This window comes from Elephas maximus, chromosome 24 (genome assembly GCF_024166365.1).
Source record: "Elephas maximus indicus isolate mEleMax1 chromosome 24, mEleMax1 primary haplotype, whole genome shotgun sequence".
Taxonomy (NCBI): Eukaryota; Metazoa; Chordata; class Mammalia; order Proboscidea; family Elephantidae; genus Elephas; species Elephas maximus.
In genome coordinates this window covers 27,798,643-27,816,037 of record NC_064842.1, presented here as the reverse complement: position 1 = coordinate 27,816,037, position 17,395 = coordinate 27,798,643, and the positions used below count along the sequence as shown (strand labels likewise).

The following is a 17,395-nucleotide window of genomic DNA, read 5'->3' as shown; positions in this document are numbered from 1 at the left end:
ATCATTTACTCTTTTTGCAAATATACACAACTGGGAGGAAAGGCTTATGTGGTAGCACAAACGAGGTGGGAATTTTGTAAAGAAGTGATTAAATAGCTTGAGTCCAAGTGGGTATTCAGGCACCAACAGAAATATGGCACCCAATATCCAAAAACAAAAACATGAAAAAAAAAAATCTGAACTCTGAACAGAGTATGAAACACTAAAAAAGTGTTAGAAGTAGCTCTGGAGCGGTTCTCCCAATATGGCTTCCAGTTGCTGAATAGTCTTTTGGCACTGATGTTCTACTTCTTCACATTCATCTAAAAAAAACAAAAACAAGAACTTAACATCTGAGTCAATCTTCTGCTCAGTTACCATTAGCCCAGCTCTTCATGGCTCTCATTCCCTGGCAACCATTCCATCAGAAGCGTGAAACGAAGCACCTGAACCATCAGCAAGCACCAGAGAATGCATCGCCTGTATCCCTCCATTCTGCCTTCACACCCTTCCTACAAGCTCAGAAAGAGGCTTCATTTGGACGCTAAGAACCCTGAACATTCCCAGCAATGCCACTCCTTAGTAGCTCACACAGCCCCTCTCAGGGACAGAAGAAACAAGGAGAGTATAATTTTCTTAGGCAAGCGGTGAATCATTAGTATGTATGTACTGATCTTCTTGTCTCCACCATCCCTGCTTATCAAGATTTACTGTTATTTTCCCAGGCACATGGTAGCATAATGCTCAGGAGCACACGTTCCAGAATTGTGCAAACCTCGTTTAACCCCAGTTCCTCCCGCCGCACTCGCTAGCTTTGTTACTTTTATCAAATTATTTAATCTCTTTAAACCTCTAGTTTCCTGTTCTGTAAAACAGGGTTAATGGTATATACCTCATCATGAGGATTAAATAACCTATATAAAGCACCTAACACAGAACACCAAATAAATATTGGTCATTACACGCACTCCTCACTTATTGACTATCTCATTACCCCACATTTTGCATTTATGACAACTGTAAAAAATCTATCTGGCTGTCTTGCACATTAACGGCCGTACATATGGCAGTAATGAATGCCGAGGTGTGAGGTGAGAGTAACGCTGGCTGGTTAAGGTTATGTGTCAACTTGGCAGGGATGTGATTCTCAGTGGTTTTGTAGTTACGTAATAATATACTCATCTTCCATTTTGTGATCTGATGTGGTCATCTTCCATTTTTACATAATGCTGATTTTCACATAACAACCTGGTCTTTGGAACCTAACCATGTCAATAAGTGAGCAGTGGGTGTATTAAGAGGTGGATACCCTATTGCACTCCTAATGGCACTAGACATCTAGACACAATAATCCCACAACTGGGGACCAAAATAATCATATAAATATATGAGGTTAATGAAAGACAACATTGTAGTCTACCCTGTTGGATCCATTGCCGTCGAGTTGATTCCGACTCAGTGACCCTATATGTAGTCTATATTATTACAAAACACACAAAACTAAAGCTAGTGAAGCTCATACCATAAACAGTGTCCTAAATGATCACAAAACAGTCATTTCCTAACAGCACCCCTCCACCTCACTCAAAACGCAAGCTCCAGTCTACCCAGACGGAGATGGGAGCGGGCGGAGGACTGGCGCCAACTGCCAGGCACATTATTCCACATCTGCATTATGGTTGGCATATCTTCACAGAAATTGACTGTAATTATTTCTTAATAGTTTGGGAATTACCTTCCATCAGTTCTGCTAAGAAAGGAATGGATTCTGGTAGCAAGACAATATAATTCTCCCTTAGTTTTTCCGCCACTGCTAACACTGTAATCAAAGCAGCAAATCGAACCTGAAAGAAGGAAAAGGGCAAAGAACGATGATAAAAAGTAGAACTGCTGTATTTCTTATCTTGAAATCTGTGCGGACTGGAAACAATCTCTAACTTTTTAAACTAAATGTTATTTCTCGTGATTTTATTTCACTTCATTCTGTCCATTCAACTTTTGTCTTAGAGTATCAGTTTATTTAACAATTTGGGATTTGTCTGTAATACGAGTAACCTTATAAATCAGTAGTTTTCCAACAGTGTTTCAGTGTTGCAGATGTTTAATGTGAAGGTAGTTTTTATAACACCGTCCTTTAAACTAGTAAAATAAAATAGCACATGCAAATTCAAGTGTGTAATCAAATGCCCCCGTACTGGAGCATACCCCAGGCAATCGCGCGTCTCCTGCCACCTCTGGGCAGAGCTCCCTGTGCATCAGTGCCAACTGGTCACCACTATAGACTGTGATGGTCCAGGGCAGCTTGCCTCAGAGATGAAGAAAAAACACATTCGCTGTGTTATGATGTCCTAGAATGGATGTTTTGGAACTTTAAAAAGTTTTGGGTATTTCTCACATGACTTGTGTATGACCAGGAACACAAGCAGTTGTTAGGTATTCTTAGGTTAGCAATTCACTTTGAAACAGAAGTTCAGCTAATTTTCTCTCAGGTTGGGGAATAATTTAAAGAACATTTGGATATTGCAAGGGGAGTTGTTTAAAAATCATCTGTAACTACCTATGTTGAACCAAGATTTTCTTGATATTGTACAATCAAAATAAAATATTAAAATCAATTTGATGATACAACTTGTATAAGAACCTACAATTCAAAATTTGGGGATTCATCCAAATAGCATCATTTTTTCCTGATTATTTTGTAATAAAGAAATGTTATATATTTGAACTTACAAATCCTATTAATAAAATTCTGCTTTGGTCTGTTTTATCCACTGAGGTTCTTCTATGATAGTTCATTTGAAAACTTTGACACTCATGTGTGGAATTTTAACTCCACTCAACCTATCCATAACAGTATATTTCTACCGTGACCACTTAACTTTCATTACAAAATCATAGGCCTAATATATACAGTATATTACTCTAACTCAAAAGACTGTTCTGTGGACAAAACAAAGCATTTAGCTCTGAGAACACACTGAAACTTAAATGTCACTTAAAAAACACAAGGAATTCAAGTTTCTGCCATTCAAGATTTAAAAGTATTTTAGTACTTCTGAGTGCCTACCACATTATCGGGATGGGGGATTGTTATTTATAAATACCTTGTAAGTAAAAACCAAGACTTCTCAGGCTCAAACTTCTGCCTAACACTGCTGACCTCTAGCACTAGGTGACCAGCAGCAATACTTTCCCATCAGTTTACCATGGTCCACTCTAAGTTTCTTTGTGTTCCACAGTGAAAATGTGCAGCGTCAGTGGTTGTCTGACAACACTGTTCAGTTCCTAACCTTGGGTGAGGAGTCTCTCGTCTTTAGCAGGATTTGGTAGTTCAGTGGTTTCCACAGAGAGTCATCTGCCATGGCCACTGAGAACTGCCCAATACAAGGTATCAAGTGCTTCGTCACCCGCTCTTGGAACTTCTCTTCTCCCCCAAGTCTGTTTTCCAGCTGTTGGGAATAAGACAAAGACTTTGAGCTACAGCGTCTTACATTTTCTTCTGCTTGAAAACACCCATTGTGTAAATAATGTTTTACTACCCTTCATGATGGGTTTGGGTTGTTTTTGGTAACTTTTCATGTTAGGAGGATCAAAACCCAGGCACTAGTCCAATACTCTAAGCACATTCTGGAACTTCTTGGGCTTAAATCTATGAGAATCTCAAACAGAATCTCCTAGCCCTTCATAGTGTGCCTTTCCTGCAGCAGAACATCTTGGATGAGCTTGTTCAGAGAGAAGCCAAACCCTAAAGCATTCTCAAAAAAACCCAATTAATAAAAATCTCATAAGGAGACCGTATGTCTTCCTTTTAAAAAATTCAAAAGTAAAACTCAATAAATTCTACTCTGAAGTTGAGTTAAATCCATCAGAAGTCAATTTTGAAATACAAATTTCATTAAGAATATTTTATGTTAAAAAAAACTCAAGAGCAATGCCTAGCAAGCTATCATTTTAGCAGCTATGAAGCCAGCACAGATCTGCCAGTGACAGACTTCCCAGTAAGGACACATGACGACTGAGTTAGTTACCTGATCCACCAGGGGCATCATCAAGGCTTCTGCTCTCTCTTTACTTAAAAAATGCTGAGTATCAAAAAGGAAGATTTTATATAAACAGTTCAAAATATACTGTAACAGCAAGCAGCACTTTTCAGGGTCTTTTTCAGAGTCAAAAAATGCTTCATCTGTAAATAGAGTAAAAATGAAAAAAGATGAAGCTTTCACAGCTTTAAGTTTGAACTACCATAAAATAACTATAATCAGAAAAGTATTTCTAAGATGATCGTGAAATCATAATAATCTTGATAACAGCAGAATGCAAATAAAGCTGATGGCCTCTCCTGTAAGTGATTCCTTCTACTAAGATTCTAATACCTAGCTTAGCAAGTTAAATTACCTGAAATGCCAAGTGGATTGCTTATTAGCATTAGAGAATAAACCAATCTTAATGTTTCAAAGTTATTTCCAATGACTTAATAATAATGTCTGTTCACTTAATATCTTTTTCCCAAATGAGTCAATGTATTAATACCACGTTTTCATTAAGCTAGAACAAATACTTCAATGTCTGACAACTGACTACAAAGGAAACACACTCTTTAGCCTAGAATTCAAGAATCTGCAAAATCTTGTCTCTGAGCACTAGGTCATGTCTTGTACTTATTGTGCCTTGGGCAGGCAGAACTGAAGTGAGCTACCAACCTGTTTTGGAGATGTTCACCTGGTTCAAGGTATCAGCAAAAGGCTTCACTAAATGGCCAGCAAAGAGAGTAAAGAGCCCTTTCAGTTTCTCAGCAATGCAATCTGCCAAGTTGTAAAATGTCAGCAGTCTGTCCTTTGGGGCATCTTCTGTTTTGGCCCAATCAAACAGCTAAAAAGACAAAGTAGTATTAGTTTCTTCTACACGTGTGGGGTTGCAGTGAGTCAGAACTGCCTTGACGGCAACTTTTTTTTTTTTAATGTATTTTATAGGTATATGTTAATACAAAGGAGATATATGAGGAAGAAAAGACTGACCTTAAAGAACAGGGGTCTGAAGGTGACTTCAGAAAGCTTTACAACCATAGCTACTAAACAGTCAATGATATAGTTTTCGATTTTTCCAATTTCCTCCAGATCATCCTGGAAACAGAAGAGCCGACTTATTAGCCAGAGTTCTGAACTGACATCTCGTTCTAAATTGTTTTGATAAGTGTTATTTTGAAAGATTACACTTTCAGAATTATGGGGGGTGGAAATAAGCTGACCTCTGAGTGCTGTGCTCTGAAGTCCAGGGCCTCTAAGAAAAACGAGGTGAGCTGAGACTGGTGGGAGGTAAGCAGGTCCTTCTTCATCACCCCAATATGCTCCTGCAAGATGCTCATGAATGGACCCAGGTGATCCTACCAACAACACAGTAAGCAGACGTGCCACATTTATTACTCCTAGGGTTCAGCAGTGCATCGGTAAAGGAATCAAACAACCATATTCTTCTTTAAGTGAAAATTTAAAAGCATAAGTATCACCTCTCCCTCTCCAAAGTCTAATACCCAATATGGGTCTAACCTTCCAGTTCTTCTTCATTTGCTTGTAAGTTTTGTTGATGGCTGGCAGTAAGACTCGGGGTGACAGTGTAGTCGCCAGCGTTTTTTTAAGAGATGTGAGACGGACATTAGCCTGCGAGGCAGAACCCATCTCACTAGTGATTTTCTCCAAGTGAATCACCTACAGGAAGATAAACACAGTTGTCAAGGCCATTGTGAACGCTGCTCCAGAGCCTCTGCACACTTACAGAAAGGCTTAGTGATGACCACGAGAAACCAGTTCAAATGCTGGTGCTTACTGAAAGCTCGGCGTGCTTTCTAGCTATCCACTGAACTCCTTTTAAAGCCAAACTAGAACCTCCGTAGATAAAACTGGGCAGACACCTCTTTCCCAACTGGGAGTCAGGGAGGTGGGTAAGTGGTGGCGAGCAGAAGCAAACAGCCCCAGCCCAGACAGCACTTCGACTGGGGAATCTAAGGACCGTGAGATGAGTCAACTTCTTCCAGCTGAACAATCTAGAAAGCTCCTTATAGTACAGGCCTCTTTCTGTAAGAAGTCCGCTTTCCAGGCCTGACTGTAGAGTTGTCAATCAGGTAAACCGTTTGCACCATGGCAGCTAAGGCTTTAACCTCATAAACAGCATGTGATCACTACAGCGGAAGAATAATAACCAGAGGAGTGAGGGAGGTCAACATCAGGCCTGCTGTATTGCAATATAGGAATTCTGCTGAAAGACACCTTAGGATTCAGAAACCTTTCACATTACAAATATGGCACACCAGTTTTCGAAAAACATAATAAAAGGCAGCTCTACCATCCTAACGTCAAAAATGTCAGAGGGGGAAAAGGCAGTATAATACATTCTGCAATATTAAAAGAGATAAGATCCCCCATATCAATTTCATGATTAAGCAGTAGGGATAATGGAAGAGAAAAAGAGGCACACGTTTAAAAAGACTGAATGCATCTTTTCAGAATAATCTTTCCCTCTAAGACAGAACTAAAAACTTAAAGAACAAATCACACCATTAAGCCTGTCATTTTTCCCGTTCCCAGTCCACCCCAAACATTGTGCTGTGGTTACCCGAGCTCACCTGTGACAGGACCCCTTCAAGGTAGGGGCTGATGAAGTGTGGGAGGGTCTCCACGACCTTCTGCAGGGCTGCCAAGGCACTGAGCAAGTAGACCTCACTGGAGACCAGCTCAGTGGTGTTTTTCATTGTTGTCAACAACGACGGCATCAGGCTAAAAACAGAGCAAGAGTTTTAGAGCAACTCTGAGCAAAGACTGGAGAATGGAGGAGAGCTTGTTATGAAAAATTAAAATAATCTGCCTGTTATATCACTGTGTATCTCATAGTTTACAAAACCTTGTCTACACATCTTATGTAACTGTTGTTGTTAGCTGCCATCAAGTTAACCCCCAACTCGTGGTGGCCCCATGGGTGCCTAAGAGCAAGAAATTTCCCAGTGCCAATAGTACTGACATAGCAATAATTTTTTAAGATAACAACGTCTTTCAAGTACTGAACACTTGATACGTGTCAGGCACTGTGCAAAAAGCCTTACATTCACTGCCCTACAAGAATCCCCACAAGGTAGGTGCCTGTCTCCCCCTTCCAGATGGCAAAGCTTTCGTAGGTTATGTAACCAGTCCACGGCTGCAGAGCTAGTAACTGTCAGAGGCAAGGATGGACCCAGGGCCATCTAGCTTCTGAGTGTGGACAGCCTAAGGCAGCTTCTGCCTTGCCTGGCTGGACTGGCCCTTCTCTGAAGAAGCTGCATTTAACGCTTCTTAATTACAGCTATCAAGGGGCAGCAAGAACCAGGGGACCATAAAGTAAATGGGAATGTTCCATTTCTCAATTTGAAGAAAAGATCCATTCTTTAACAAATCTAATTGTATCAACTTCTACTCAGAGCCAAAAAAATCGCCAAGGGGTGATTTTTCATTCTGGACCAGAAACCCTGTGTAATCATTCCTGTTGCAAGTCCCCAGCAGAGTACCTGGGGAGCTGGGGTATCGCCAGTGCTTCCAGAGTGGAGGTCACCTCGGCTATACACAGCAGGGCACTTCCCACAACGTTCTTCTCCTCCTTGGCTTCTGGAGCAACCAGTTTTACTGCGGCGGCCAGCACAGGGACAAACAGTTCTCCATTCTCTGCACCAAAATTCTTACACAAAAGCTTTAGGGTATACAAAGCCGTCTGTCTATTTATCGCTTGTTCTTCCAGCTCTTTCTTTTTACGCTGCACGATGGCCAAAAGGACTGGAACTAGTTGTAGGAAGCTGTGAACCTGAAGAGGACAGCCAAAACCCCCAAATAATTAAAGCTACGTACAAATGCTAGTCCATTTCCCATTTCTGCTGCTTGAGATCATCCGAATGGAAATCAACCTGATGGGTCCTTAAGCTACAAGACACAGACAGGCATTTCCGTACTGCTAAACAAATACACATGCTTGCCGATGAATTTCTGATTTACATAAAGGCTTGGAGTAAAAGAGGATTAGAATTATACTAAAGTTAAGACAAGGAATGGCCTGCACTAAGTAATTAAGAATTCCATTAAGCTGAAATTCCATTCAAAGAGCTCTTACTACACATATACTACGACAGAATTAACATCACAATTTTAAAACACATCACAGTATTATATCCAGATAATACTATGATTCAAGTGTAAATTGCACCACTGGAGAAACGGAAGGGAGTCAGACACAGCCTGCCTGCCGACAAGGCAGAGAACAGTAACCGGGTCCGATGTGCAGCAGTCACTCACTAGTTTCTTATTCCAGGATGTGTTCTGCTGCAGCTTGTTATTCAGAAGGTCCAGTGCTTTCCGGCGCACAGACGGCAGTGGGTTGCCCACCAGCCCTCTGATGACAGGAATGAATGTTTCTGTAGGCAACAAGGCATTGACCTATAGAGCAGATTATATTAAAAAAGAAAGAAAACAAAGAAGTTCAACTTGGATTAAGACAGCCTTCTATTTATCGCACACCTCCTAGGGGCCAGGCATCATTTTCGTACGCATTTACTTTTTTAATTCTTATAGTAACCTTTCAGATAGGCAGAGTTTGTTGTAACAATTTGTTAAGAAAAGAAAGAAAATGATGCCAAGAGTAAGTGAACTGCCCAAAGCCTAGATAATTTAACTAGATTTAAATAGCTTTCCTAATTTCTAGACCAGTGATATTTCTAATTTCTAATATACGACATACTCTACCTAACAAATATTTTTATTTTATTCCACTTGGATAGAGTAGAACACTATATAGTATATTACACAACTGAATATTTAAAACATATTTATTGAGGCCTATATTTAGAGAAGCAATCTTTTTCAGACAAGTTTATTTCCAGTCATCAAGAGAGACTATTTCAAGCAAAACTGAGTTTCATTATACCAAGAGAAGCTACTGTTAATTTTACTCTTAAAACTTTTAGTTAAATAATTCGCAATGACATAAAAACGGGCAACAAAATGATAATGATGAGGAGACGTGGGAACCTACCTTATCTAACGTGTCGTAAGCTTTACTAAGGAGAGCTCGCCAAAACTTCACAGTCAGTTTGTCTGCATTTTTCTCCAAGGACTGGGCTACAGCATTAATATAGCCAAGAACGGTCTCTAGCAACCTAAAAACAAAGAAGACTTGTTTAGCAAACAGTAGCTGCAGGCATTTTAAGTACTCACTTATCCCTCTCTCACGCAGAATGTTTCAAACAGAAAACACAATTAGATCATTAATTTTGTACTGAATTATTTCAAAACCATGTGGAAAGATACCTTGCTCATGGATAGGAAGACTTAACATAGTAAAAATGTCTATTCTACCAAAAGCCACATATAGATAAAATGCAATTCCAATCCAAATTCCAAAGACATTTTTTAATGAGATGGAGAAACAAATCACCAACTTCATATGGAAAGGAAAAGAGGCCCTGGATAAGTAAAGCATTACTGAAAAAGAAGAACAAAGTGGGAGGCCTCACTCTACCTGATTTTAGAACCTATTATACCACCACAGTAGTCAAAACAGCCTGGTACTGGTACAACGACAGATACATAGACCAATGGAACAGAATTGAGAGTCCAGCCATAAATCCATCCACATATGAGCAGTTGATATTTGACAAAGGCTCAAAGTCAGTCAAATGGGGAAAAGACAGTCTTTTTAACAAATGGTGCTGGCATAACTGGATATCCATCTGCAAAAAAATGAAACAAGACCCATATCTCACACCATGCACAAAAATGAACTCAATATGGATCAAAGACCTAAATATAAAATCTAAAATGATAAAGATCATGGAAGAAAAAATAGGGACAATGCTAGGAGCCCTAATACATGGCATAAACAGTATACAAAATATTACTAACAATGCAGAAGAGAAACTATATAACTGGGAGCTCCTAAAAATTAAATACCTATGCTCATCCAAAGACTTCACCAAAAGACTGGTAAAAAGTTTTTAGCTATGACATTTACGATCAGCGTCTGATCTCTAAAATCTACATGATACTGCAAAAACTCAACTACAAAAAGACAAATAACCCCATTAAAAAATGGGCAAAGCATATGAACAGGCACTTCACTAAAGAAGACCATTCAGGTACCTAACAGATACATGAGGAAATGCTCATGATCATTAGCCATTAGAGAAACGCAAATCAAAACTACAATGAGATTCCATCTGGCTCCAGCAAGGCTGGCATTAATCCAAAAAACACAAAATAATAAATGTTGGAGAGGTTGCGGAGAGAATGGAACACTTATACACAGCTCGTGGGAATGTAAAATGGTATAATCACTTTGGAAATTGATTTGGCGCTTCCTTAAAAAACTAGAAATAGAACTACCGTACGATCCAGTAAGCCTACTCCTCGGAATATATCCTAGAGAAATAAGAGCCTTCATACAAACAGATATATATATACTCATGTTCACTGCAGCACTGTTTACAATAGCAAAAAGATGGAAGCAACCAAGGTGCCCATCAATGGATGAATGGATAAATTATGGTATATTCACACAATGGAATAGTACGCATCGATAAAGAACAGTGACGAATCTGTGAAACATTTCATAACATGGAGGAATCTGGAAGGCATTATGCTGAGTCAAACTAGTCAGCTGCAAAAGGACAAATATTTTATGAGACCACTATTACAAGAACTCGAAAAATAGTCTAAACAGAGAAGAAAATATTCTTTGATGGTTACAAGAGTGGGGAGGGAGGGAGGGAGAGGGGTTTCCACTAATTAGATAGTAGATAAGAACTATTTTAGGTGATGGGAAAGACAAAACACAATACAGGAGAGGTCAGCACAACTGGACTAAACCAAAAGCAAAGAAGTTTCCTGAATAAACTGAACACTTCGAAGGCCAGCGTAGCAGGGGTGGGGGTTTGGGGACCATGATTTCAGGGGACATCTAAGTCAACTGGCATAATAAAATCTATTAAGACAACATTCTGCATCCCACTTTGGAGAGCGGTGTCTGAGGTCTTAAACGCTCGCAAGTGGCCATCTAGGATGCATTAACTGGTCTCAACCCACCTAGAGCATAGGAGAATGAAGAATACCAAAGACACAAGGTAATTATGAGCCCAAGAGACAGAAAGGGACACATAAACCAGAGACTAAGACCAGAAGAACTAGATGGTGCCCGGGTACAACCAATGACTGCCCTGACAGGGAACACAATAGAGAACCCGAGGGAGCTGGAGAGCAGTGGGATGCAGACCTCAAATTCTCGTAAAAAGACCAGACTGAACGGTCTGACTGAGACTATAAGGACCCCAGAGGTCATGGTCCCCAGACCTTCTGTTAGCCCAAGACTAGAACCATTCCCAAAGCCAACTCTTTAGACAGGGATTGGACTGGACAATGGGATAGAAAATGATACTGGTGAAGAGTTAGCTTCTTGGATCAAGTAGACATATGAGACTATGTGGCAGCTCCTGTCTGGATGGGGAATGAGAGGGCAGAGGGGGTCAGAAACTGGCCGAATGGACATGAAAATAGAGAATGGAGAGAAGGAGTGTGCTGTCTCATTAGGGGGAAAGCAACTAGGAGTATATAGCAAGGTGTATACAAATTTTTGTATGAGAGACTGATTTGATTTGTAAGCTTTCACTTAAAGCACAATTAAAAAAAAAAAAACTGTGGAAAGAAAGAAAAAGAGATTATCATCACAGAAAAATACCAGTAAGAAGTAAACAGGTACCTTTCTCAAGGAGAAAGATCGTCAAATCTCAGGCTTTATGAGTCGCTGAATCAGTAACTAGTGAGCCTGTGTTGTGCGAGTTTGAGTGCTCATGGAGTTGTGCCCTTGGCTAACAGCAGCTGCCTATGTCAGAACCCCACTCCAGAGCCTTGAAACACACATACACCATTCAGATCAAAAAGGAGTACAAATAAACACACATAATCCATGCCTTCGGCATTAACTAAATTTTTTTTTCGGCATTACTAGGAGGCAAAGGAGAAACTATGAACTTCAAATAACCTGGCAAGTTGAGAAGTATACACCAAATACCAGCACACTGGCACTGGGGCTCCCCCTGCTCTGCCAGCCCGTGACTGTACACGGAGCACAAGCAAGCGTGTGTGGGAGGGTGGGACTGGAGGGCACGGGAGGGGAGGGGCGGAACTTAACACTGCAGAGATGACGGGCGCAGAGGGCACAGACAAAATCACCCCCAGAAAGGGAAAACCATGTATCAGGTGCTTTTTCTTTTTAAAATTCTAGACACGGGGCTGGAAGAGAACTCATGATACTGGCTATAGGGAAGGAACTTTAAAGTACATGAGGCCCAGAGGTGGTCTCGGGAAGGCAAAGCTCCTAGGGAAGGACGTATACAGAAAGGTCAGAAGGTACACTTTGAGGATGCAGTAGTATGGGGAAAGAATTTTCACATCAAAATACGTAATGACAGCATATGGATTATAACCCACTGAACAAAGTAAAAATTCACAAGCACCCACAGAACTGCTCCAGATTAAAAGACACTAAAAAGTTGTGACAACTACACACAGTACACAGTCCTGGAATGGTATAAGGGACCAGGGAGTGGTATAAAGGACATTGTTGGGACAACCAGGGAAACTGTAATATGAACTATAGATTAGGTAACAGTATTATGTCAGTAAGGAGCCCAGGTGGCACAGTGGTTAAGTGCTTGGTTGTTAACCGTGAAGTCAGCAGTCTGAACCCACCAGCTGCTCCACGAGAGAAAAGACGTGGTGATCTGCTTCCATAAAGATTTCAGCCTAGGAAATTCTATGAGGCAGTTCTACTCTGTCCTATAGGGTCACTGTCAGTTGGAAGCAACCTAATAGCAATGGATTTTTATTATGATCAATGTCAATTTTTTTCTGAATTTCCTAACCGTACTGTGGTTTTACAAGAAAATGCCCTTATTTTTAGGAAACATACACTTCAGTACTTAGGGGTAAAGGGGATACAACTTTCAACAGCTCAGGGAAAAACTATACGTGGCAAGTATGATAAAGCAAATATGGCAAAAAATGGAAGTGATAAACTTGGGTAAAGAGTTTTCTGTGCTATTCTTTTAGCTTTCCTGTAAGTTTGAAACTATTTCCAAACAAAAAGTAAAAAAAAAAAAAAAGTAAACATACCTCTGTTCAAGGCCTTTTAAAATCTGAGGACCACCACTTTCAACTACCTAATTTTTAAAAGAAGGAACCATTAGAAGAGTAAGGAAGTAAAAAAATCATCTGAAGTTGGTTCAATGAAACTCATCTAAGGTTATGCATTTAAATTTGCCACAGCAACCTTCTTCTGACAATATCTATTTAACCAGGTTCAGGTCACCCTTATTATACTGTAAAAACTACATATTTCTCTTATTTTAATTGCATTTTATTTTTAATGTTTCTAAAGTACTGTAAGGATTCAGAAAAAAATATAGAAAACAATGTACATCATTTACCCACTACCCACTTTTACGAGCTACTAAGCAAGTTAAGAGGAGCCCTGGTGGCACAGTGGTTAAAGCGATCAACTGGAAACCAAAAGATGAGCAGTTCAAAGCCACCAGCAGCTCTGCAGGACAAAGACGTGACAGTCTGCTTCCATACAGATTTACAGCCTTGGAAACCCTATGGGGCTTCGACTCAATGGCAGTGGGTTTGGCTTCTTTTTTGAACCAAGTCATACATTACAGATATGGCTGTGGTCCCCAATATAGTGTTCCCTGATACCATTCTGCCACTATCCCAGCCCCACAAAGAAAGCCACCATCCTGAATCTGCTGTTGGGATGTTATCAAAGAGTACACATCACTCAACAGCATGTTTTCTGTGGTAATATTAGATTTTTGAGATCTATCCATGGTGACTTATGTTGCTCTAGTTCATTCATTTTAACTAAAAATGGTATTCTTTGGTATTCTACCACAACTTATTCATCCATTCGCCTCGGTTATTAGACATTTATTTCCATTAAAAAAATTTTTATTAACAACACTAAAAAAGAACATTTTTATAAATCTCCTTAAGCATGTAGGCAAGTTTTTGCAGAGTATGTATCTAAGAGAGGGAACTGACAGACCACAGGATATGAACATCTTTGACTTGAATAGATATTGGCAAGTGTGGTTTTTTAAAAGGGGCTGCGCCAGTATACACAACCCACCACTGTGCACAACAGTTCCCACATCCCCATATCCTTGCCACTCCTGTTATTAACTACTTCGAAATTTATGACAGGTTGATAGACATCATGGTGATATTTTGTTTAATCTGCATTTTCTTGCTTCCTAGGGAGATGGAAGTCTGTCATATAGTAACTGGCCATTTGTGATTCTCCTTCAGCGAATTCGTATTCTTTCCCAGTTCTAACGGAAAGAGAAGTATTTTGATTACATGCACAGCAATAATCTTCTCAGCCTGACTTCCTTTTCACTTTGTTTATGGTGGTTTTTTGGTTGAAGTTTTTAAGAAGTTATTTTCTATCACAATGATGTTTTCCTTGATTTTCTCCTAAAAGTTCTAAGTGCTGAGTTTCACATTTAAGTTTTAATTGATCTCAAATTGTTTTTTGTCTGTGGTGTGAAACCAGATTCTTCTTTTTTTCCCCCAAGTAGAAAACCAATGGTGCCAGCTCTAGTGTGTGCCCGGTTCTCCTTCCCCAGTCGCTGTACTGCCACCTATCTGTACTTCCTGCATCCACATGAGTGTGTTTCTGGGCTCACTGTTCGGCCACACTGATCTGATTAGTTTTGTACCAGCACTGTCCCTGGCACTTTGCATTTTGGATCAACCTGTCAAGGTCATTAAAGAAAAAAAAAAAACTTGATGCAACTGAGAAAACACACTGAATTTATAGATTCATCTGGGGAGAACTGACATCTTTAAATAGTGAGTCTTCCTACCCAAGAACACAGTATATTTTTCCATTTCTTAGAAGTGTCCTTTAATATCTTAGAAATTCCTCCATAATATTCTTATACACATTTTTGTTAGGCTTATTCTTGGTACCTTGTAAGTTTCTGTTTTTATTATATATGGGCTCTTTTTTCTACTCTATTTTCTAGTTGGTTGTTAGTGGTGTGTAAGATTAATGGTAGCATTATACAACAGTGTGTAAAACTAACAAATTCAGCAAACTTACTTGATACCAAACAGTGTCTACACTGACAAACACGTGTGCTGAATGAATTATTAGTTCAAATAATTTAGTTTGTTGATTCTTTTTTCTAATTCTTATACTTCACATCTTTCCTTGTAAGGAAACAATGACGGAGAGTGTCTTTGTTCCTGCTTTCATCATAAATTATGATGTAAATTACAGGTTTCTGACAGATAGCTTTTATCGGGCCAAAGAAGTTCCCATTTATCCCACATCGCTAAGAGGATTTATTTTCTTAATCATGAATGATTACTGAAGAATTATTTCTCTAAAAATATTATAACAATCACATGGTTTCCTCTCTTACTCTATCAATGTACTATACTTAATAGATGCTTTAAGGTCAAACCATTCTTGCATTCCTAGTCAGGATGTTTCTTTTTTTCCTTCTCTCATTGTTTCAAATGAATGTGCAAACAGAAAAATGCACAAATCATATGTGCTGAGCCCACTAATTTTCACAAAGTGGTATAAACCACTATCCAGATAAAAAAAACAGATCACTATCGGCACTCCAGAAGCTCTCCCCCACCTTCTCCTCTCACTAACTTTTCCCTCCACCCCTTAGATAAACACTATCCTGACTTCTAAAGCCAGATGTTTTGCCTGTTTTGAACTTAAAAAAAAAAAAAAACACCATTGCTGTCAAGTCGATTCTGACTCATAGCAACCCTACAGGACAGAGTAGGGCTGCCCCACAGGGTTTCCAAGGAGCACCTGGTGGATTCGCTCTTAACCGCTACGCCACCAGGGCTTCCGTTTTGAACTTTAGGTAATTTGAATCATAGTATACGTTCTGCCACGTCTGGCCTCTTTCTTTCAGTATTACATTTGTGAGATTCATCAAGTTGTTGTCTGTCACTGAGGTTCACACATTTTCATTTATTAACTATAAAACGATTTATTTATCCACTCGAATGTTGTAGATGCTGGGTTGTTGCTAGTTTGGGACTACCATGACTAATGCTGTCATCAACATTCTTGTATATGTCTTCTGGTGCACATGTTCGTGCATTTTTGTTGGGTATATACTATTTGAGGTACCTGGGTGGCACGAATGGTTTGCACTCTACTGCTAACCAAAAGGTTGGCTGTTTGAGCCCTCCTAGCAGTGCCGTGAAAGACCTGGACACCGGCCTCAGTCAAGATTACAGCCAAGAAAACCCTGTGCGGCTCGGTTCTACTCTGTAACACGTGGGGTCTTTGTAAGTCAGAACTGACTTGACAGCGACAGGTTTGTTTTTTGGTTATGTTTTTCTCATACCACTTGAGAATGTAATTAACTGAGTCACAGTATTTATATATGTTCAACCTTAGCAGATACTGCCAGGTTTTCATGGTGGCACATATTATTTTTTTCTTTTCTTTTTAAAGGCATGTTTTGGCCCCACATTTTCATGAGATATCTGCCAAGCCATTTTTACTAGTTTAAAACAGTTCTTTTAGAAAAAAATAAAATCATTTTATCATAAACACACTTAAACGAAGACATTACCTTTCTGATAAAATGACTGGAAGCCAGGAGCTGAGACATGAAGGACACAGACAAATACTTAAAGTGCCGCAGTTGCTTGCTAGTGTGAGTGTCGACATTAAAAACCTGTAGCATTTCATCTTGTGACTCACTCTTATTACATGCCGCTTTGGGAATGGTTTCTGAAAAACAGCAACAAAGTAAGCGGTCTCCACCTGAATCCTTAGTACGGATATATATATAATGAGCTTTAAAGTGCAGCATGGTGAATGGGATACAATTTTCAGAAAGAAATTTGTTATTTTATTATACCCACAGTTTTTCTTCTTCTAAATTAATGACAAATACTTGAATATTTTCTGAGTATATTTACTAAGAAAGTACCCAATAGTCCTGAGAAGAGGATGTAAAACAAAGCAAACTAAAAAAACAAAAACAGGGCAACTGAGACAAGCGAATGGAAGACAAAGATACCAATCACGGATGGAGCCTTTACATGTTGACTCTTTACCCACTCTCTGACACCTCAAAGGCAGTAACTTGGTCCACAGTGGACTGAAGGAGGGTCGTGGCTAGCTTCCAAGGCTCAGACCTAAATATGAAGAGGTGTGCCCTGGAACTTCAAACTTTAAGATGCAGAACCCCTTATCTGAACGCATCTAGCACATAAGGATTAGGGGTACAATGAGTGGGAGGGAGTCCGCGGCTGGCCATTAAATGCCACTGTCTCAGAGAATAACTCAACATGCAGACTCC

General features: G+C 39.7%; 1 protein-coding gene across 1 annotated transcript in view; it reads right to left on the bottom strand.

Annotated features, from left to right (window-relative positions):
* Positions 1-108: 108 nt before the first annotated feature.
* HEATR1 (HEAT repeat containing 1) overlaps positions 109-17,395 on the bottom strand; it is a 58,886-nt gene continuing 41,599 nt past the window's right edge. Inside the window, exons 32-45 of the mRNA XM_049868675.1 lie at positions 16,661-16,821; positions 13,152-13,198; positions 9,019-9,142; positions 8,283-8,423; positions 7,508-7,797; positions 6,596-6,746; positions 5,523-5,681; positions 5,225-5,359; positions 4,995-5,099; positions 4,680-4,848; positions 4,008-4,162; positions 3,270-3,428; positions 1,715-1,823; positions 109-302 (exon numbers count right to left, since the gene is read on the bottom strand). Of these exons, the coding sequence (XP_049724632.1) occupies positions 214-302; positions 1,715-1,823; positions 3,270-3,428; positions 4,008-4,162; positions 4,680-4,848; positions 4,995-5,099; positions 5,225-5,359; positions 5,523-5,681; positions 6,596-6,746; positions 7,508-7,797; positions 8,283-8,423; positions 9,019-9,142; positions 13,152-13,198; positions 16,661-16,821 (1,994 nt within the window). The 3' untranslated portion in view covers positions 109-213. The remainder of the gene's footprint in view (positions 303-1,714; positions 1,824-3,269; positions 3,429-4,007; positions 4,163-4,679; positions 4,849-4,994; positions 5,100-5,224; positions 5,360-5,522; positions 5,682-6,595; positions 6,747-7,507; positions 7,798-8,282; positions 8,424-9,018; positions 9,143-13,151; positions 13,199-16,660; positions 16,822-17,395) is intronic.